The 23,672-nt window shown below is 34.9% G+C and overlaps 2 protein-coding genes across 5 annotated transcripts in view; both read left to right on the top strand.

Moving 5' to 3' along the window:
- The first annotated feature begins 116 nt into the window (after positions 1 to 116).
- Positions 117 to 13,005, top strand: gkap1 (G kinase anchoring protein 1). Its single transcript, XM_079897907.1, has 12 exons — positions 117 to 213; positions 939 to 1,173; positions 2,352 to 2,510; positions 2,607 to 2,684; positions 7,566 to 7,689; positions 7,793 to 7,821; positions 9,372 to 9,515; positions 9,636 to 9,722; positions 11,530 to 11,593; positions 11,677 to 11,747; positions 11,834 to 11,911; positions 12,300 to 13,005. Exons 2-12 carry the CDS (start codon positions 946 to 948, stop codon positions 12,339 to 12,341), a joined length of 1,104 nt encoding a protein of 367 aa, XP_079754033.1. The 5' UTR covers positions 117 to 213; positions 939 to 945; the 3' UTR covers positions 12,342 to 13,005.
- Positions 13,006 to 15,038: 2,033 nt separating this feature from the next.
- frmd3 (FERM domain containing 3) overlaps positions 15,039 to 23,672 on the top strand; it is a 77,101-nt gene continuing 68,467 nt past the window's right edge. For all 4 annotated transcript variants that reach the window (XR_013823937.1, XR_013823938.1, XM_079897720.1 and 1 more), the window contains exon 1: positions 15,039 to 15,399. Coding sequence is in view for 2 of the 4 variants with exons in the window: in XM_079897720.1 (XP_079753846.1) it covers positions 15,295 to 15,399 (105 nt within the window). In the remaining 2 variants the exon portion in view is untranslated. The remainder of the gene's footprint in view (positions 15,400 to 23,672) is intronic.

Below are 23,672 nucleotides of genomic sequence, written 5' to 3'. Positions count from 1 at the left end.
TTAGGATACAAATGCCTTCAGTGTCACAAACGTGCTCGCTGAGCCGCAGAGCGCCCCCTGGAGTCAGTACTACTATATCGACGGTTATTAACATTTTCCACTCAATGGTGTTGGTAGCATTGAAGCTTTTGTGTCCGTTCAGGCCGCCATACACACGTCTGTGTTTGCAGTGTACAGCACGAAGCCGAAGATACCGACAGTCCTCTTAACCAGGTGAAAGTTTGTTTAGTTCATTTTAACGGCGCCTCCTCTCAAAAGTCCGGCAGGTTTAAGTTACACAAGACATGTTAAACTGGAGGAAACATGTTCAGGAACAATGAGGGGCTCGTTTGTTACTTGTGTTCAGCACTGGCGAGCTAAAAAAAAGTCTAAGCTAGCGACATTTTAGGTGTTAAATGATGTAAAAACCAAATCGGCAGTATATCTAGGCAATTCATTTTAAATAGACTAATATAAGTTATATAACAACGAACAAATATCGAGCGCTATATTCACGAATCCAGCACCAATCGACTTACGCCTTCTATACGTGCTTATTAACTGCAGCAATCAGATTTATGTTTTTCAATGATCAATACAGATTAAAGATTGTTTTGTGTATTTGAGTGTATTATATTTACAGGTTCATATATTGTGCGTAAAGAGTTATCCTCAGTGTGTACATTGCACTGATTCTTGAATGCTATTAATGATATTTCAGATTCAAAATTGCTTTATTGACATAATTGTAGATAATACAGTATTGCAAAAGCTTGGAATATATGACATTATAATAATAAAGACATCAAAATAATAGAAAATTAAAATAAACAGTGTTACAAATAAGAACATGTACTGATATGTACATGTTTCTCTGCTGGTCCCAGAGAGCAGCAGCACTGCACTGAAGTGTCTCACACTAATATACTGGTGTCATGTGTTGGTTGTCCCGTTGGCAGGTTCAGGATGGCATCAACAGTGATCTCAGTGCCCACCACAGCATCCCGCTTCGCTCTGCTGCAGGTCGACTCGGATTCGGACACTGATTCGGATGCAGGAAAGACAAAGGCAGGTCGTGGAGCAGGGAAGGCTCGCTCGGGGAAATCTCCCAGCGGGAAGACCAACCAAAATGCAGACAAAAAGAAAGAGAAGAGAAGACGAAAGAAGGAACAGCAGCAGAGTGAAGCCAATGAGGTCTATCTGTCTATATATAACTATCTTTCTATCTGTCTGTCTGTTTTTCTATCTGTCTGTCTGCTTTTCTATCTATCTATCTATCTATCTATCTATCTATCTATCTATCTATCTATTTATCTATCTATCTATCTATCTGTCTGTCTGTTTTTCTATCTATCTATCTATCTATCTATCTATCTATCTATCTATCTATCTATCTATCTATCTACAGTCAAACCAAAAATTATTCAGACACCAGATATTATTTTAAATATTTTTTTATTAGTGGGTGCAGGACACTATAGTTAATTTATGTGAGGATAGCAAAATAAAGTAAACAGTGACATATTATACCCCAAAATTCTTCATACAGTGGACTACCAGTACAATCTATCTATAAATTACAGAAACGTCTGTCTGTCTGCTAAACATTAAGTCAGCTACACTGTTTACTTCTGAATATTATCTTTTATTCACGGCCATCATTTGTAGTAGCCTGTTCACAAACTGTTTGCTCAAACGTAGCGTTTTCTCGGAGTTCACTGTGTAGCCTGCTCCCTCAATCGTGTAGTTAAATTTTCCATATTTATTGTATGTCATTATGTCAGTATCAGTATATGCTTTCTGTCATGCACAAATAAAAATGTCACTGAACTTTTGCTGTGTAATTGAAACAATGAGCACTCAAACACACCGAACCAACAATTACTAAAAACACACAGAAACGCACACAAAAACTGATTTTGCACGGGCACTTTACACTAGTTTATTAAAATTTGGGACCAAAAATTATTCAGACACTGACCTGACCATGTTTTGTTTAAGTGTTTTTTCTTTAATTGCTAATGCGACCTTTTTACACCACAGACTGAACAAAATTAAGCAGGGCTTGGTAATTGGTTGACCTAAATTGGTTAAATCTAATTGTGTACTTAAGTGTATCTATCTATCTATCTATCTATCTATCTATCTATCTATCTATCTGTCTGGTTGTCTGTCTGTCTGTCTGTCTGTCTGTTTTTCTAAGGCGGCTGTTGGGCCCCATGTTTGTTTCTGAAAACAATGATGATGAGTCAGTGTTGACATTTATAACATCATTATATGTGAAGAGGGTGGTGTAGTGGGTATGTTTTGGGCTGAAGTCACCTTCAGCAAAATGCCTACTTACAAAGAGTCTTTGTCGTCACACGCTGTAGCTCAGGAGTCTTGCTTTTAAGAAGATCCCTCAGAAGTGTACGGCTCCTCCCTCCCTCACGCTGCAGGATCTAGCGAATGATCTGATCAGCCCGGCGACTGTCCAGCGCGGCTCCAAGCCCCAGGAGAACTGGCAGGAGTGGAAACAGAGAGATGAACAGGTACGCATTTCTCACAAAAAAGCTGAATTTGACTTTTCTACAGCCCATTTCTCTCCTTGCTTTATGCAAACATGTTCATGTTTGTGTCCGTCACAGCTGACCAGTGACCTGTATGAGGCAGATCTGGAGAAGGCCTTGATGCTGAGTAAACTGGAATTTGAGGAACATAAAAAGGTACATTTATACTGACTCTAAAAATGTCATGTCATGCAACCATCAAGATAAAACTAATAACTAAGTCCACCTTATGGCCAGTCGAATACGAGTCCAAAAGGGGCAGAGACTGAGTCCAACTAAACAATTGTATTTCATTAAAGGACAAGTTCGGTATTTTACACTTAAAGCCCTGTTTACAGATCGTTTCTGATGAAATAGAACGGTTAAGATTAAAATGTGGACACATGCTGCTGTCCCGAGAATTTTAGGTTTATTTCGCTTTCCCCCCCACCTACACAATGGCAGCCTATGGGCACTGGAACAATCCTTCATAAAACGCATTAAACTTTCGTTTACAAAGACGTGAAACTCACCGAGTGGTCAGGGGTGTTCAATGATATGCTCACAAAAAAATCGCTGCAAAAGATGCTTTCCAACAGGTGTTTTACCATTCGTTGTAAAACTGTGGACCTATTTTTCCAAACGCCTCACACCCGTAGATTCTTCCGTTGAGAGCTTGAATAATAAACACTCCAGCCCAGTTGGTGGCGATAATGCACCTTTGCCAATTACAAGCAAACCACTGGCATTTAATTGAATACACAGAAGAAGCAGAAGAAGAAGCGGCGGAGTAATACCGTACCGCACACAGCCCATCCAATTCAAGTCAATGGAGGAGACAAAAACTACGATAAAACCTGTTGGAAAGCATCTTTTGCAGCGATTTTTGTGTGAGCATATCAGTGAACACCCCTGACCACTCGGTGAGTTTCACGTCTTTGTAATCGAAAGTTTAATGCGTTTTAGGAAGGATTGTTCCAGTGCCCATAGGCTGCCATTGTGTAGGTGGGGGGGAGAAGCGAAATAAACCTAAAATTCTCGGGACAGCAGCATGTGTCCACATTTTTATCTCAACCGTTCTATTTCATCAGAAACGATCTGTAAACAGGGCTTTAAGTGTAAAATACCGAACTTGTCCTTTAAGTCAATATCTAAAAAAAACACTATATATATATATATAATAAAACCCTAACAACAATTTTAAATGTAACAAAAGCAAACCTCTATTGCATATTGCCATTTTGATTTTTGATTTCACGCCATCTCATAATTAGGATCCTGGTCAGCAAACTTTAAGTCATGTAATGGAAGTTATGACGACTTGATTTCTATATTGTGACATATTTCTGTGTGAAACCGCTTTTCGAATGTAAAAAGCTATAGGGCGATGTAACACGAGGTAAGTGTTCAGGGAAGAAGGAAGCGGGAACCGGGGAACGTTCAAACACTTTAATAATAAAATAAACAAACACAAAACGAACGTAAAGAGGCAGCCCCTCACGGATGACTGTCGCACAAACAGAAACAAAACACAACGTCCTTCACTGTCGCGCTCCTCCTTTTATCAGTCGGGAGCTCCTCCGTGAGACACTCGAGACCGGTGTGACGCGCAGGAGACGCTCATTAGCGATCGCTCCACCGGCCTCACACCGTTCTCACGGCTCTCAGCCCTGTCCTGCTTGCCACAGGTGGGACTTGACTTTTCCATATGTATGAATTCAAGGCAGTTGGGGGGGGGGGGAACTTGGTGAATTGGAACAGCTTAATGGGACCTGAAGAGCTGAAAATGCACCTCTTGTCTCTCTGTTTGAGGCTGTGCGTCTTGTGTGGGTTTGATTTGACAGGTGGTTAGAACTTAGTCAGGGTAGGTGGATGAAAATGAGGCTGTGAGGGGAAAAACCTACAGTCTTTACAATGGCATGCACTGTGTATAAAGGTCCTAGATGTAACTTCCATAACTCGGGGCCAACTCAAATCTGTTTAATTTTTTAATGCATTTATGGTTGACAAATTACATTATTGGAAGTTTATTGTATAGTTCTGTTTTCAAGTTGAGAACAGAACAGGGCTTTGCCCTGCCTGCCTATATACATGAACCACACCTGCATATAGTTACTGTATATTTCCATATTTACCATAGTAAAATGCTATAGTAATTAGTATATAAAACACTAAGGAATTTTTTTGTTTTATTGTTTTTGAATTTTGACCCACATGAACTACTGCTTCAAAGATGTTAGAAACATTCTTTTTCTTTTAAACTAGAAGCTGCCACCATGTTTAAAAAATAATAATTTTATTACAACAGCAAAAATTAGTAAAAGTAAAAATTTCTCAAGCTTACTGAACACGGGTAAATGTCTAAAAGTCTATTACAAGCTAAAGGACAAATAAATATATGAATCAAAAATGCAATGAAATAAACCGTTTTCATTCAGGTCTATATAGTACTACAGAAATACATGTAAAAAAATTTATAATCTTCACTTTATGCATTAAATATTAATGATTATTATTAAAGTTACTCGGTAAAGAGCAGTGAATCATTCTCTCTTTTTCTTTAAGACGCGAAAAATAATTAAATTCTATTGAATTGATTGTATAAACAGGGTAAGACTTCAAAAACACATGTGAATTATTGACTACCGTGACAATGCAGTAATGACCCGAACACAAAGCGAATCGACCCGATCTGCATATTTCACAGAATCCCTGGACTCGGTTGGACTCAGTCAGGAACATTTTTCGAGTCCCAAACGCTTGTCCGATTAAAAATGCATCAGAGTCTTGTGACGAATCCAAGTTGGCGAAAAGTACCCCAACTCTTCTATGCACCTATACTATGCCTTATGTACTCAGCCATCTAGTGCATTTTGCTTGGCTGTGTCCGAAATGGCATTTGAGCCATTTGTAGTGGTGTCCGAAACCATAGTGGACATTATCGAGTCCAATCATTCACTCCCACAATGCACCGCAGTAACGATTGTACAACTGATGTACACTCAGTGCCATAGGCTGTAAAAAAAGATGGACGATGCACATACACTCTCTTCCATTGTAGAAAAGTTAAGTCGCCAATGTCCCGATATGGCACTGACACCTTACGGCATGATATCATACAGGTATAAATTCCTTTTTAATTGATTATTAAATTGTTTAATTAAGGTTTACATGACATAGTTCAAGATAAATCTTTAAATCTTATTATTGAAGCTGCCAGTTTGCTAAGTTTCAAATAATTATTAAAGTGATAGTTCACCCAAAAATTGTAATTCTGTCATTAATTACTCCCCCTTATGCCGTTCCAAACATATAATACTTTCGTTCATCTTCAGAACACAAATGAAGATCTTTTTGATGAAATCTGAGAGAAATCTGTCCCTCCATTGACAGCTACACAACTACCACTTTGACGCTTCAAAATGTTCATAAAGAGATCGTAAAACTAATCCGTATGAATTTAGCGGTTTAGTTCAAAGGTTCTCTAGTGTAGTCTATGATGTACTCATCCAACATCAGAGTCTGGTAGCCCTTTCTCTTCCGAGTGCATAAAGTGTCCAACATTCCACACTTATTTTATTTTTTGTTAAATAAGTGCGTCTTTCATGGATTTAAAGTGCACTTTTTCTTGTTGTAATTTGTCAGTGTGAACACACTACTCGCACTATTTATACTACAAAAGCTTAGAATAGTGCGTGAGTATGTGAATTGGGATGCAACTTTAATGAACTTGACACAGAATCTGTGGGGGTCCTCTCTATGATATCATTTGATATGAAAATGAGTGGGGATGGACATAGCGATGCAAAACATGCAAAATTGACAAGAAGTATACAATCAAATATTCTATACAATCAAAGGCCTCCAAATTTATCATCATGGTCAAAACTTTGAGGAAAAACCCTTTGCACTCAATCTTCTACATTTCTTCTGCTGTCTGATTGATAGTTTATACGTTTTTAGCAAGTAAAAGTTTTTTAATATAATTGTAAACGCGTCCCCCTTCAGCTTGTGATATTTTTATGTGAAATCTTTACTGATTTTTAGTAAGTAAATGAAAAAATAATTAATAATGAAATACTAATTATTACTATTAATATTGCTATTAGTATAATTATTACTATTATTACTATTACTAATATTACTAATTACTAACTTTTATATTATTTATATTTCTATAAAAATATATTATATAAATATATTATTTATATAAATATAATTTTATATTAATAACTTATTGTTAGTAATATTTCAAGAAGAACATTTACTGGACTTAGGGTTACTTGATTATCCATGTCATTTTTTTTATTTTAATTTTTAAAATGTGAATATCAAATCTTATACAACAGGCTTTTGAGGAATATATTTGTTCATCTCTCAATCATAGTTATATTGCATTACAATAAATGCTTTGCCCTCTACAATAACAACTACAGAACTTCTAGATCTTAGAACATAAAACTAAGCATTCAAATAATATCTTACTAAGACATATTATTGGGAGATATAGTGACAGCTGATAATTATATACATTTTATGAAAGATTTCATTGATTTACATTACAAGGCATCAGAATTTCACTTTACTTTTTGGCCATATAAATATCAGCAACTGCCTCAGAGTAAAACAAGTTTTATTCAGAGTATGAGCTTTGTATTCTCCTATATCATATTATATGAGCCATAAAAGCCACACAAATACTTTTTTTTTCTGACTATTATTTAATTTGCCAGGCTTTACAGGGTTAATGTCACACAGTAGTTTAAGGAACAGAGTAAAATGTATATTGTATTTATTAATTCAAGTGTATTGAGCACCAGCCCACACTGCCAAAACACCAGTCTCCTCCATGTTCATTTCTAGCTCAGTGACAAGTGTAACTACTCCCTCTTGTGGCTACAGTGCTATATTAGAAGTTAAATGGTCAATAATACCTTGTGTAATATAATATAATTGCAGTTGATTATGAAACTATTAACGGTAACTATTGCACTACTTATTTGATCATTTTCATCTTTTTTGCAAGATTCTTAATGTTTAATATTACAATTTCTCAAGGATCCTGAAAAAACAGAGACTGCGTCACCGAAGACAAAGGCGGGAGGAAAGAAGGACAGGAAGAAGAATCAGCAGGGGAAGGACAAACGAGTCACTGTATCTCTCAAAGACTTCCAGCATGAGGGTGAGAACGCCATATTCTTATCGAGAGAGAGAGAGAGAGAGAGACACATCTCTGTTACTACACTGCTGTGTGAACTCAGACTAACTCACTGTCTCTATTGCAGATCAGCCGAGTAAGAAGCCTGACAAAGAGGTGAGTGTTTGTAGTTGGAGACGTCCCATACAAGCTTAGGGGAGAGTTAGTTACTCTGGTTCTGACAGCTTTATCTGAAGCACGATGGAACTGAGTAATTATATACCCTGAATCTAAAGTTTTATAAATTTGAAGCAAACACCGTTTACAAATATACACTTAATACTTGGTGTAATTTGGATCAGGAGTTTTTTAAACGAGGGTCTGGGCCACTAAGGGACTCTACAGAAAAATGAGAGAAAACTAATTTTTCTGCATGTATTTTTAGGGCTGTCAAAGTTATTGTGTCAACTTAAGATGTTAATTAAATATATTTAATGCATTAACAAAAACTGGTCATAAATGAGTAAAAAAAAAAAAAAAAAAAAAACGTTTAGAAGTTTATAAATCTTATATTACTCTGAGTAGAAAAATATAGTGTCAATTTAACACAAAATAAAGGTTCTCCAGATAATATTCTAATTATAAATGAACTTTCTTTGACTTTGGTACACTGATGACATTAATTACTTTAGAATTATTTATAATAGCTTAGTTTTGGAAAAATGTTGTCTTCGCAATGTTTTTCTTATACAGTATAAATCTTTTTTTTATTATTTAAATGCAATTGTAGTATGTATTAATATTTTCAGTTTATTTAAATTGTAGTTTTATTTTATGTGCTTTTGTCTTTTTTTTATATTTAAATTTAGTTCTAATAAAACTGAAGCTAAAATCATAAAAAATTGTTAATTCAAGTAAAATAAACATTAACTGAAATACAATAAAAAACCTTAAACTTTATAATTGCAGTTGGTTGCTAAAGCAAGATTTCTCATGTTAATTTATTTTAACTTGATGAAAATTAATAAAAAAAAACTAAAGTGTGTGTATATAAAAATGTGTGTGTGTATGTGTATATATATATATATATATATATATATATATATATATATATATATATATATATATATATATATATATATATGAAGAGTTCAGATGCAAAAGCCTCTAAGTGCCATCTGAAATTTTCTTCTAGAATGATCGTTTTTATCATATATATTATTTATTTTTGTCAATGTTTTTGTAATTTTGTCATTTTTAATAGTTTGTATTAAAATATATATAAAATAAAAACTAATATTATCTCAATAATAGAAAAATAACACTGGCTCTAATTTTTTATTTCAGTTTTAGCATGTTTTGTACTTCAACTTAAACATGGTTAATTTCAGTTTGTTGCCAAGGCAGCATTTCTAATTATCATTTAAGTTTTTTAAGATTTTCATGTAATATTTGTTTAATTTTCTTTTAGCTTTTTTTTTCTTTTTTTTTTTTTTAATTATAATCAATGACAAGGGTTTTTAATAGTTTTGGTATTAGATAACAATAACAACACTGGTATAAATGTATTTATATATGGAAATAGACAGCTTTCTTTATATTTTATAAAGGGGATTGGCTTATTTGGTTTGTAAACTCTTCATGATTTCCACTTATGATAAATGATCATACAGTGTGTTATATGATATTAGTGAAGTGATATTGACTTCTTCCTTCTTCCTTTTAAGCCTGTGAATCCTGCACTGCGCGATGAGAAGTTTTTTAACCAGCTAGAGGATGATGTGAGCAAGATCGTCCAGCGTGACAAACGCAGAGAGCAGTACAGCAACAGTGCCGGCCATGAGGTCAACACCTCCTCAGAGCAGGAGCAGGTCAGATAAAGAAAAAACACCTGGAACAGCTGCAGAATGTGGAGGCAGATGTGCCATGTAGAATGTAGCTCAGTATAACACCAAAACTGTTGTTCTCGTTTTCTTTCTCAAAACTCTCAGGATGTGAGAACTGAGCAGTTAAAATATGAGCTGGAAAAGAAAGACCTGGAAATTGGAAAGTTGAAAAAGACAATTTCACAATGGGAGGTAAGAAGCTGTGATGAGAGATGAAGTGTGGCACGATTTGTATTCTCATTGGCAGATTCGGGTCTTAGAGTTTTAAAGAACATTTAAAACAATAAAAATGTGATAACATTTATATAGGGACCAATGGTATTTATTGTTATTTTTAAATCATGATGTTTTTTAGAAAATCTACTTTTTCTTCTAGCTGTGTCATAGGGCAGCACAATTAAAAAAAATCATGATTACGACTTCAGTAATTAATCATGCAAAGTGTCAGTTACAGTTTCCATCTGCAATGTGTGTTTTTTCCCCAGCATTGAGCATTATAACCAAACACACACGTCTGTTGAGAGCAGGAGTGCTCTGGGTAATCCGAGATGTTTAAATTAGTCACAGGCGCAGAAGAAATCTGTTCAATACCACTCAAAACTCAAGAGTTTCGTTGAGTTTTACATTCACAAATGATTTTCATTGTAACCAACAGAGTGAGGATATGATGTAAATAAGAGATTCAGTGTGCGGTGTAGACCAAGGTTGTCGGAAGTTAACAGGTGCTTGAGGAGAAATAGGCCCCAAACTTCAAGATAATGGTGCTGTTGTTCCTGAATATCAGCACAATTGCAAATATCAGCTCAAGTGCTGTTTCTTTCCTGAGTGAAGTCATTTGAGAGCCCTATTCAGTCGGGACTAGTTTCATGCAGGACGCAACAGAAATTTGTATTTTTCAAATATTGTTTTTAATCCTTTCCGAATCTGCCATGTCTGTGCTTTTCTCACACAGCCTCAGTAAATATTCCAGTGCAAATGACCTGTTTGTTTGAATGCGAATGTCTGTGTGTGCCGATAGGATTATACTAACTTTTTCTATGTTTTTATTTTATTTTTGGACCTACCTGAGCTACCGTTTGCACACCAATCATTTACATGCTTTCATTTCATTTCAATATGGATGGTGTCTGACGTGTCAGGTACTTGTCTAAATTTCTCTGCTCACTTATGTGGGTTTATTATAAACAGCCAGTTCTATAACCTCATGATAAGTTTATTTAAATACGGTTTTAATGAAAAATTTAAGTTTTATCAGTAAGTATTTCATTAAAAGACATGTACGTCATACATGATGCAAGCAAGCACAGCAGATGACCTTCTGTAATCTAGAAAACACACACTCCCTCCTCTGGAATAAACAGTTTATCCCGTCCGAAATTGGTACATGAAATCACAGACGTTGGGTGATAAGATATGTAACTCAAAAATAATTTAGAAAACTAGTCCAGTCTGAATAGGGCTAATGACCCAATGAAGAGACTTGCTTTGATTCTGAATGAATGGTTGGATGAATGATTCAATGACTCAAAGCTAGATTTTGTTAAATGATTTCATCTTGAATGGTAACAGCCTAAAGTGACATAATTGTAATTGATTTTGATTCAATTTAAGAATTTGACAAAATACATCACTGATATTATATATAGGTATATATATAGGTTAGAAAAAATTGCCATAAAGTAAAAAAAAATAATCTGGGAAATCAAATATTGCACCTTAATAGAAAGTAGAAAATAGAAATTAGTTTTATACTGTTTTATTGTGAATAATATTAGCTGGCAGTTATAATTACCATTACAATATCAAGGTTAATAATCGACATGAATGAATTAGGAATATTACGTTAGTAAATAACTGTTCTGAAGATCTTGATGTTCTGCTGTCTGTGAAATGTGTTTGTGGCTTGTCTTTTTGACTAATGCTAAATGAACAACTGAGGATTTCAGTGTGATTAAGAGCATCTGTCTGTTTAATGATTAATTCTGTCTTTTTTTTTTAGGAAAGATACAAGGAAGTGAAGGCCAGAAACGGTCAGCTGCTTAAAATGCTTCAACAGGGAGAGAGTGAGTGCAGAACAGCAAACACACCTGACACACTGAAATCAAGCATTTATTCGTGTTCTTTATGTAACTTTCTTTATATTCAGTGAAGGACAAAGCTGAAATTCTGCTGCAGGTGGAGGAGCTCATGAACATTAAAGAGGAGTTGTCCTCGCAGGTGCGTGCTGTACCCTGCAGTTTGTGCCTTAATCTTAGTGTTGTGATGATTTGTGCGTACAAAAATGAGTTTTCCCCCTTTTTAAGGTGACACAGTTACACACAGCTCTGGAGCAAGAGAGGTCAAAAGTGAAGGGCTTACAGTCAGATCAACCGAAACATCAGGTATGAAGCATCCAAACCTGCAATGACTGTCACATTCTAGCTGACCGCTGTTGATCCGTGATCCGTACGGACCAGGCCCCGTGCTTTGGCACGCATGTGATTCGCGGATTCATTCAAGTTTGACCGTAATAGAGTGAAAGTTTATCATTTGCACTTGTTTTTTGCACTGGTTCTTGCCTATTTATACATTTAAGTGCAAGAAGAGACAAAAGAGAACTCAATTTGGTGCTCAGCTGCACACACAGATTCCTGTTTCGCATCTTCTTGCGCTTGAAAATGATCATGTCAAAATGTTGTCAATATCAGCATAACATTATGTTTTGAGACAGCATACAGTAAAAAAAAAAAAAAATTTAATTTACAATGTTTGTATTTTCTTTTTTTACAGGGGAACCGGAAGGGTAAAAAAGCATCAGAAGGGGATGTATGAAGATGCATGTTAAAGGACAGCTTGAATGTTCCACCTCCTTTGTCAAGCTGCTAATTTCTTTTAAAATCTGTTCAAAACACCACATACACTCTTAACCATACGTCCACCATCATACAGGCATTTTGTTGTATTCCTGCATAGTTCTGTTAGCCTGGTCACAGCAGCTTATGATAACAACAGAAGACGATTTTCTCTGGCATGGACGCTCCTTTGAATAAATCTACTTCTGTGCTCTAACAATGAAAGGCATACACGCTTGAATTCTTTTGAATAAAGATGTTCATCTTATTTTTCATAGTGTGTTAGTTGTTTATGCATGAAACAATCTGTTATTCCATTCTCACTAAGCATTGTTGTGTAATGAATGTCTTCAGCCCATTTACTTCTCTCAATAAATCCATAATGATCAGTGGGATATACTTTAGGACAATCACATCACAAAAATGAAGAGGACATAAAAATTGACACATTTAATCACTGTACATGTGATCTAATTTGATATACAGTATATTCAGATAATTTATGTTTAAATGTGTGCTTGGGATTATTAAGGTACATTGAAGGTACATTCTTTTTTGAAAATTATTTATTAATATTTGTTTAAAAGCAAGATTCTGAAAGCATCTGTTTGACGGGATCCTATATAAATGTATTCTAAATGGCCAATATTGTGTGTGTGTATATATATATATATATATATATATTAGTACAGGTAATAAGTAGGCTACATATTACATGTTCATTAGTCTTAAAATGTACTCATGTAGTGTGTAAATACAGCGTTCTAGACACTCATTCTGTGCATCAAGTGTTGGGCATTTTTCAGTGACTCTTTCTGCCAGGAGGTGGCGACAAGTCTTAATGAATCTTTATATGTCTGTATGAATGAGTCATTGAATTATTCATTTAACCGTTTTGTCATATTTCATGTACTGCTTTTCACATAGCAATATAGAAAAGGAGGCATGTTTGGACTAAATATTTGTGTCTAAAATGTAAGTTACTCAGTATTAACCAAGCTAACAAAAATATGTGCTAAGTAAGAACACTTTGATAATGTTCCCATTAAGTTGTGGAAATGTTATTTATGGATGTTTTCAGAATGTTAAAAAAGTTTTTTTTTCTTGTTTATGCAGAGGTTAGCAAAAACATTAATAAGGGAACATTCCAGTTTATCATTTTACAAACATTATGGGAAGATTACTTTTTGAATGTTTTGAAACAAAATTCAACTAAAACATTATTGAAGTATAAGTTTGACCAAACATTCCATTAACGTTACTGGAAGAACGTTTGTTCATAACTTTGAGAGAACCTTGCCAGAACGTTATTCATAGTTCTGAGAACGTTTCGCTGGGAAATATTGTAATATGCAGAAATTTACATTTTAATAGTTAAAATATTTTTACCGTATTTTACAGCCTTACTAATAACTACTACTATTTCTACACAATATTTCCCACCAGAATTGCATACTACAGAGTTTATTAGGCTACCACAGTAAAACCTGTGACTTTATAGTAGGGAACAACAGGGCTAAAGACACACCGGGGTAAAAAGCACATTTGGTTTTATTTTTCTTCTAAACCACTAGATGGCACAAAAACTTACCTCAGGACTTTCTAAAACATCGGCTTTTCAAGATGCACGTGGAAATGTGTCTGATCCTTGATGCGATCGCGCGCAGGCAACAGCAGAAATTAGATTCTGTGCTAATGATCTAATATTTGATGTATTTTAAAATGTTGTAGATTTAAGTAGCAAATGAGAATCGCTAAAATTATTGACTATATTTTGAGACAAAGGTCTTGCTAATGATTTTCAGTTTTCAAGGTAATTAAAGCAACAGTTTGTAAAATTATGGTATTTTGTGGAAAATGAGCCCCTGCTGTTGGGAGGAAAGGCACAATAATTAACATGATAATAAACAGCTGACTGACTTTTCCATTTATTGACATTACATGGATAGCTTCAAATAGGAAATATCATATATTAAGTTGAGTGTCCACCTTAGAGATAAATAGATGATCACCATATTTATAATGAAACCATCATATTTAAAAATATGATATTAATCATATCATATAATAAAATATAATTTATTGTTAATACTGTAAAGCTATATTAAATTATTATGGGATCTCCTTCAATGCTTTCAGAATCTTACTTTTTAAAATAATTTCGTTTCTGCATTTTTAAAATATATTTTTATATTAACATTTTAATTGGGCTACAGTATTTATTGAGCAAAAATTAATTATTTTATTTATCAAAATAAACGGAAAATATTACAAATTTGCTAAAGTGATTGTTTTGAACAAGTATCCTATTAACTTAGACATATTTATACAGACACATTATTTGTATCAATAACGTGTGCCTTTTGCCACCACATATTTTAAACAAAATGAACCCCTTTTATGATTTATTGTCATAGAAAATCTGTCGCTCCATCAATGTTCAATACAAACTGTATATTTTTTTCTGCAATCATTGGCTAGGCTACACCATTTTTCTTAAGGTGTGCCTTTAGCCCCCTTGTTCCCTAGAAACCACAGTGAAATATATATAAAAGCTCGATCACATGTGAATTTATTTTCCCATATGGTTTTGCTGTAGGCTAGCACAAATAGTAGTAGTGGTAGGCTACTATTAATTTTCAGGCGGAGAAACTGTCCTGTAACTCCCGTTGTTATGGCAACACATTGTGTGTAGTTGTTCATTACAGGTGATGCCCGCTGATATCGCTGATGTTATTGAACTGATGGAGAGAGGCGCGCGCGTTCGGGAGGGAGGGGGAGAGAAAGAAAAGGGGGATCGTTCTCCCGGTCATATAACGCGACATCTCTCTTTCCTCCTCTCCGCTGGCGACATAAGCGACGCGTAACCGACACGCCGTCCTCACTGAAACCAAAGGCGTTTTTTTTTGCTTTGCTATGCGGAACCAAGAGCCATGAAAATGCTTCGATTTCGGAGTCCGAGCGTGTCCTCCCTCGCGCAGGAGGTCCAGTGCACGGTTCGCCTGCTCGACGACTCCGAGATCTCGTGCTGCATCCAGGTAGGCGCGAGCGTGTGCTCCGGTGTGCGCGCGCTCTGTGATGCGATGCTCTTCTTTACTGCGATTATAAACATGCCGAGGGGACATAATGCTTATTAAACGTGTTGAATTGGACAATTTCTTGTTTACTGGCCTCTTTGAGTTGTATACTGGTGTTTGTTTAGGTGGAAGACGCCTAGGGAGTGATGACGCTTTGGTTATGGTTTGCTCGTTTCGTTATTGCCGTCACTGGATTCAATTGTCTGTTAAACCCAGTTACGCCCTTGACTTTCTTCGTTTTCTATGCAAAACGTGTTTCATTTATAAATAGGCCTAATATAATTACTGAACATAGCCTATAACTGTTGGATATTGTTTTGCTGTGTGATTTAATTTGCAGTGTTTGTGAACATGAACATGATGAATGAATGGCAGATGTCTCATCTCTCTTTCCGAAGTGATGGAGGATTGCTGGAAAAGTCTTTGATGGAAAACTATTCGCTATGGGAAGCATGTTTCATCAGTAAAGTCAAGTCACTTTTATTTGTGCAGCTCATTTCACAACACACTTGGTTTGACAGCAGCTTTAGCCCATGTGAAATTGAAGTACACTTCAGCATACTTACAAAAACAGTAGGCTAGGCTACTTCATATAGAAGCGTGAATGTCATTTTTTCGGACACTCAATTGCGTGTTATTCATGATTAGGCTACATGAAAATCTATTATAGTTTAAATTTATATTAAATGCAATTATAGTTGAACTTAAGAGTGCTTTTTTGACAAAAGTACTTCTATATACCGGTCAAAAGTTTGGAAACATTACATAAAATAAAGGTTTTGGAAGACGTTTCTTCTGCTCATTAAGCCTGCATTTATTTGATCAAAATACAGAAAAAAAAAACTGTAATATTGTGAAATATTATTACTATTTAAAATGATAGTTTTCTATTTTAATATAGCCTACTTTAAAATAAAATGGTCCTAAGCTGATCATTGTCACATGATCCTTCAGAAATCAGTCTAATATGCTGATTTATTATCAATGTATGAAATGTTGTGCTTCTTAATATATATATATTTTATAACCTGTGATACTCTTGTCAGGATTCTTTGATGAATGAAAAGTTGAAAAAAGAACAGCATTTATTTAAAATAGAAATCTTTTTCTGAAGGATCATGTGACAGTAATGATGCTGAAAATTCAGCTTTGTATCACAGGAATAAATTACATTTTAAAGTATATTAAAATTTCACAATATTACTGGGGGTTTTTTTTCTGTATAGTTTTGATCAAATAAATGCAGGCTTGATGAGCATAAGAGACTTCTTTCAAAAACATTAAAAATAGTAATGTTTCCTAAACTTTTGACCGGTACTGTATGTGATTTCATAATTACTTGTCTTTAAAATATGGTTAAAATCTACTGCTTATACTGACAAGCATTTATGTTAAACTAACTTTAATGCAATTTCTTTTGAAATGTGTGTGTCATGTATTTAAAAAATATTTGTAATTCATCATTATGTTTAAAGATGAAGTTGCAATTTAGAATGTTTTAAATATATTAACTTTAAATGTAATATAAAACAACACACTCGAGTTAAAATGATCATGTAAAACGGATGTTAGATAGCACTTAAGACGTGAATATTCGGTTATAGTGACTTGCTCACTTCATCACCATCGCCATGCCACTTTTTGAGCTCTCCGGACAGCTAATGGAAGCACCTCATAATGTCTGAATGTGTCGATGATGCCCAGAAATCCTGTCTGGGTAGGCAGCTCGCACAACTTTGAGACGCAGCCAATGGATTTCTTCCCATCATGCTCTCTATGTTCCAGTCAATATGAATGAGCAAACCCATTTCTGGGAAATACTCTTGACAATGCATTTCCTTTCAAAACATTCTTGGAAACTAAAAATCTGCATGCAGTTTTGCTAATATAAATATAATTGAATCTATAAAGGTCACGAGGCAGCCTTAATGCGGTTATTGTCCTTCAGCTCCGCTGCAGCTTAAGTGTTTGATGATAACTGATGATGATGTGGATGTGTAGTCGAGCTCTTCACAGTAGCACTATTAGTACCCAGGCACCTTTACACTAATGTATGCAGTCTAATGGAATCAACCATTTCCTCTCTTTACTTTTGAGAAAACCACGCTATGATGTTGAAGTCAGGAAACTGGTTCAAGCTCATCCTAGATCAGTGAAAAGGGCTAAAAAGTTTCTACCAACTTTTAAAGTAGCTGTTGAGTTATTTTCTGATGGTCAGTTTATGTACATCTGCACTAATGGAACAAAGTGAAAGAGGTCAAGTGTAAGAAAGAGATGACAAAAAAAGAGTGATCTCTAAACTTTTGAGCTAAGGAAGGAGCGTTCTGTTTGGTCTTATGAATATTTCAGAAAGCCACGAGGTTCTAATGGCTTCTTGTTCTGTGATGGCTTTCTCCTGCATATTTCATGACTATCCTCATAGACAGAGGCTGCACCTCCATCGGTGCACTTTTACATGTTATAAGCACTCAGCTCTTACTTTTTTATCAGCTACACGAGGAGTTAAACGCTGAGCTTAAGTTTGCTGTGTCGTGTACAGTGCAGGTCAGCAGTTAGTTCTGGGCCTTGAATTTGATTGGCCAACAGAGTGCTGATGTACAGACCTTTGACTTTTCACTGTTTCCACATTCCAGACACACTGTCAGTCCAACCCAGTCTCATGAGAAAACGTAACTGATTGACGAGGTGTCGATTTCGGGTGTTATTTGGACAGAAACGTACGATTTTTAGGAAAACGTTAGCGTGAAGGTCCACCCCTAACCACATCCCTAAACCTGACTCTCAGTGGGATCATTTGAAAATGTACAACAATTATATCGTACAAATTCATATGAATTAACACCAATTTGCCAAAACGTAAAAGTTACTAATTGCCATGAGAGTGCGTTTGTCAATGTGTGAATTATTGGGGATGTTTCAAGGACTCTTTCAGCAGATTAGCTATGTTTCCATGCAAAGTTGCGAATTTAACTCATGCGCAAAATTGGAATATCGGATAAAATATTTGCGAATAAAGCACCGTTTCCTAAAGTCAGTCGAAGTGAAACTGGCGATAATAATCACTAAGAAAAATGGAAGTTTTTGAGTGAGTCATTGAATTATTCACTGATTCTTTCATAACACTGATTCATTTAGGAACTACTGTGTGTTGCTGCTTTGACTTAGTTTAAAACTGTTTTTATCAGCAATATAGACAAGGTAAAATGTAATTTTGTCAATATTAACTTCTGGTTTATTAAATTTTTGTATAAAAGCAATGTCATATCACAATCATGCCGTTGGTCTAAATATTAGCATGGCTGTAATCACCTGCGCTGAGCAACAAATATCATGTGATATTGCTTAAATGAGTCATGAAACATTGAATACATGGTGAATGACCATGTACCTTGACTTTTGAAAACTTCAATTGACCTTCACGCACGCGATTGACTTTTTTCTCTTGCATGTCATGTGCGGGACTCCGTAGTCATTTTATCATGCCAAAAATGATATAACATGAAAACAGGCATGCCAATAATGAAATAAAAAAAGATTAAATAAAGAACTTGTAAACATAGCCTTTGACATGATCAGTACATTCAGAACTGGGTTGAAATGTTAGGTATTTTTTAATCATATCATAGCAACACTTGTGACACAACCACCTAACATCCTCTTAGCAACTGCAAAGAAGTATATTAAATACCTTATCAACATAGGAAAACCCTAGCAACCACTCACAACACCCTAGAATCATCACAATGAGATCTTCAAAGGCAAGCACCACAGATTTTTACAATAAAAAAGTAAAAATCTAGTTTTTTGTTTTGTTTTTCAGAAATAGTTTTTGTCATGAAACATTCATAAATCATTTTAAAGATTTAGATTGTCACTGATCTTCGGGGCAGTGTATTTTAGTGATAAGTCATGAGAAATGAGTCGTTTGTGTCTCCCTGTTTTGGACCGACTGAAACCATGTCAAGTAACGCCCAGTTTGGATCAGTGATAACGTTACCAGTGTAAAGTAAATGGTATGTGTGTGTTCTCTTTGGGTCATTTCTCAGCGTTGGCTCAGGCGTACCGAGTGTCTTCTCAGTGTCTGAAGGACAGATAGGCCATGCATTATTAAGGCAGATCATGCTCTTCAGTGTGACTGCTGCATCACTCATGTGCTACTGATGCTGCGCTCAGCTTCTGCTAGGCAAATCTGGACAGAATGAAGTCACGTAGAACATGTGAGGTGCCTCTTAATGTGAGTCTTTCCCAAGCTGGAACTTCATCATTTCAATAGCCAGTTATAATTACTGTTTTAATGGCTTTCAGTAATCAGTAAATGGAGTAGTGTGGCATTACGATTTTAAACATGCACCATGACAACACCATGGTTTTCTTTGAAATACCTTTTTTATGTGTTATATGAATATGGTCAGGCCTGTTGGAGAGAGGAGAGAGAGAGAACGCGTAGCTGGTATCGTGTATCTATTCTGCGTATTTCAGATAATTCAGAATCGATATGTATCGAAAAATCTATATTTTTGACAACATTAGTTCGCACTTAGTTTATTATTTCAGATGGGCTTTTATTTATTTTATATTAACTAGTCTTCACTAGGTTTTTCAGGTGCAACTTCACTGTCAAACTACCAAGGGTTTAATGAAATAAAACTGATTATTATTGATGTAATAAATTGTATATAATTTAAGATTATTGGAGTATGTTTATTGGATTATTGGAGCACATTTTATAAAAATATTTCAGTCTTTCTACGGCAAAGTTTCGTGTTTAAGTCAATGTATTAGTTGAAGCATTAAAAGTACTAGCAGGAAATAAATAAAAACTAAAACTGAAATAAAGAAATATTCAACCTAAATAGTAATATAAAAAAAACAAAACAAAAAAAAAAACTAATAAAAATGTCAAAAGAACTATAATAGTATATAAATAATACTAAAATAACACTATCAAACAAGGGTGGATGGATGGAAAGAAATTGGAAACCATTATAGAGAGGGTAAACCAGAAACACTTGTTGACTAAAGAACTTTATTTAAGTATTTTGGGAACTCAGACCTTTATCTGAAAAGTTAAAAGAAAACAATTAAAAAGTAATATTTAAAATATAAATTAAGGTTTAAATCTACCAATTAAAACAGAAGAAAAAAGACCAGATATAGTCACTAACAAGAAACACCATGATATTACCATCTCTTTTGGACAGACCATGGTGTCATTTGAATGCTTTTTTGGAGTATGAAAGTAATATATTAAAATACCATGGTTTTACCATCTGATGCCATCACTGTATGGTACCACCACAGTACTTTGTTGTAAGGGTTATTAAGATGCTCAGGTAGCTTTAGTCACATTGAAAATTCTCCTCTCACTGTCTTTGCTATTCTTAAAAATGCAGCAATGTCATCATCGATTAAACATTTCTATTTTTGTAATACACCAAATGCAAATCGCCCCATCTGCAGAAATGTAACTCTCATCTTCTCTCCTTCCCTCTTTTCATCAATAAATGTCCGGCGAGCAAGAAGGAGAGAAGATGCTGTTGTGATGGACACTATAAATAGTGCTCATGCTATTCTTATCCTTGTCCTCCATGCCTTTTGATGAGATTTTTTTTTTTTGTAAGAATGACTGAAGAAAGAAAAAAGAGATAATAAAACAGGAGGAGAGAGAGGGGGGGGGGGGGGGGGGGTTGTGTATATGAATGACGTCATTGGACTCGTGTTGAATGATGTCTCAGTGATGTGCAGTGCATATGTTTAACCGCTGCGGTTCAAAGACAGTGTGTGTGTGTCTGTGCCGAGACTGCAACAAACTGGTCCTGTTCTTTTGCTCAGAAACATTTCTTTGTGGAAATGTGACATCTTTGGGATACTGAAAAATGTATTCATACTTTAAATAAATAATCATTTTCATTTAAAAAAGGGACAGTCAATATTCTATAGCAATTATAATTATTTATTTAAAAAAAAGTCTATGATATGTCCTTATTTAGATAGTAAATGTGTGTGTGTGCGTTTGTGCGTGCATGTGTGTGTGTGTGTGATGAAGTGTCCTCCCGTTCTGTTTGTACACCACCAGCCTGAGGCAGTGCAGTGACAGTGTGTGGTGTGTGATAGATATTTTAAGAGACAAAAGCATGTTTGGCCATTGGGGATAAATGACCTGTTAAACACACAAAACACACACTGATACACACTTAAATCTGTCACTCACAGCAGCTCAGAACTCATTCAGCTATTTTCTGATGCTCTACATCGTAAATATTATTTACTAGATGCTTCCGTATGCAAGTATAGCTCTTGTGAAACAAATCAGCTTTCATGACTATTTTTCTTAACGCACTTTGTAATGTAAAATTATACGTTTTTCTTTGTTGACTAACATATTAAAGCACATGTAAAGTACTTGACTCTGATTTAAATGTAGTGTGTAATTTAATATTTTAAATGTACTACATTTCAGCTGCATCATTTTCATTAATTTGAGCTCAGTGGTGCACACGGTATCACACGGTCCTATATATGATTTTTTTTTTTGTTGCCAAAAGTATATTTTAGCCATAAATAAATGTCAGTAAAAATACATTTCCATTTAACTGCATTTAACATGCAATTATGTTTGGAAGCTTGTTTCCGCCACTGAATAAAAATTCAAAAAGGTAATTGTGACTTTTATATCTCAGAATTGCGAGATAAAGTCGCAATTGTGAGTTATAAAGTCAGAATAGCGTGATATAAAACGGTCATATCTCGCAATTGCATGTTTATATCTCGCAATTCTGACTTTATGTAAACTCGTAATTGTGAGATAAAAAGTCTCAATTATCTTTTAAAATGTTTTATTCTGTGGCTGCAACAAGCTTCCATAATTATGTGTTTTAATTCATCTTAGTATATTTTTAAAGCATACTATTTCTGTAATAAGTGCTCTCTATAAACATATGCTAAAGTGTGCTTCTTTTTTTCACAAGGGAACAAAGAAAACAACAGGAAAATTCACTTAAGCTGTCAGTGTAAAATGAATAAATGTTTTATGATCCAACCACAAACATTTGTGATCGGTATAGTTTCATTCACTTTAAGAACGAGATTAAGAAAAGTACCACGTTTGCAATCTTCACCATACTGTTGGCTTAATAAGAAGATCATTTACTCTTAAAATGCAAACTGTAATCATTAATCTTTGAAGATTCACAATAAATAGTTAAAATAAGACATCTTTTGGACATTTTTCTGACATTCTTCTGTTTTGTCTTAAATAAGTCCTCCTAAATGTTCCTCTGTTTCTGTATTCAACTCAACCTTTTTAACCTTTTTAACATCCATAATAACACTGTGATTATTGAAGTTGTGACATCAAGCCATCTTCACATCAGTCACATCAGAACCAGTCACATCCCATCCAGATTTGTGCACACTAATCATTTTGATCTTTTCTTATGTAATTGCGTTATGCTCTCACAAATTATTCATATGCAGCCACAATGCTAAATAAAGATTACAGGTTTACATGCATAATCAAGTCACATGGTAGAATTCAAAACAGCATTGCCAACTGAACTGTAATGTTAATCATTGCACATGGATTTATGTTGCACAGTAAATCATGCAAAAAGGACAAATTCATTGAATGCATCAAAGTCCACTTTTCCTTCCAACACGTAAGACAGCTGTAGGAGTTGATGATGAAATTAAGCTGTCATATTTAGAATATGTTTAGATCTTTAATTATAAATTGAGCATGAGATATAAACAGTAACAGAAGAAAGACTTGGACAAAAGCATCGTCTTACTCTTACCGCACCAGATCAGTTTCACATTAGACCTGTCGTCAGCATAATCCACTTTCCTCTACTCAGGCTTAAAGGGCGAACAGAGAAATGCTTCTATGGTTTCAAGATTGCTCTCATTATAGGCATAAACGTTGTGCGGGTCATAAGGGTCAGGTCAACACCAATATTGGAGGACTGTTAAATGGATTCTGCACCTGCAGTATGAAATATGAACATTGGCGTCACTAAACAAAATTGCAAAACGAATTATTTTTCAGTGTTTTTGTAGACAATATGTCCATTTAAAAATAGTTCATGGTGGCACTTAAATCTTGAATATCTTTTATTGTAGGACAATCCCTTATTAAGGAAGATCAGCTTAATTAAATGAATAGTTCTCCCAAAAGAAGATATTTGAAGAACTTATCTACTTTTGACCATACAATGAAAGTCAGTCAGGTCCAA

Source organism: Squalius cephalus (genome assembly GCF_949319135.1).
Source record: "Squalius cephalus genome assembly, chromosome: 16".
In the NCBI taxonomy this organism is placed as follows: domain Eukaryota; kingdom Metazoa; phylum Chordata; class Actinopteri; order Cypriniformes; family Leuciscidae; genus Squalius; species Squalius cephalus.
This window is presented reverse-complemented; position numbering and strand designations above follow the sequence as displayed.

Excerpts from the sequence above, each read along its gene's own strand:
- gkap1 (XM_079897907.1), top strand. The coding sequence starts at position 946 with ATGGCATCAACAGTGATCTCAGTGCCCACCACAGCATCCCGCTTCGCT. Across the intron at positions 9,723-11,529 it reads AGACAATTTCACAATGGGAG|GAAAGATACAAGGAAGTGAA; the intron begins GTAAGAAGCTGT and ends TTTTTTTTTTAG. Across the intron at positions 11,594-11,676 it reads AATGCTTCAACAGGGAGAGA|TGAAGGACAAAGCTGAAATT; the intron begins GTGAGTGCAGAA and ends CTTTATATTCAG.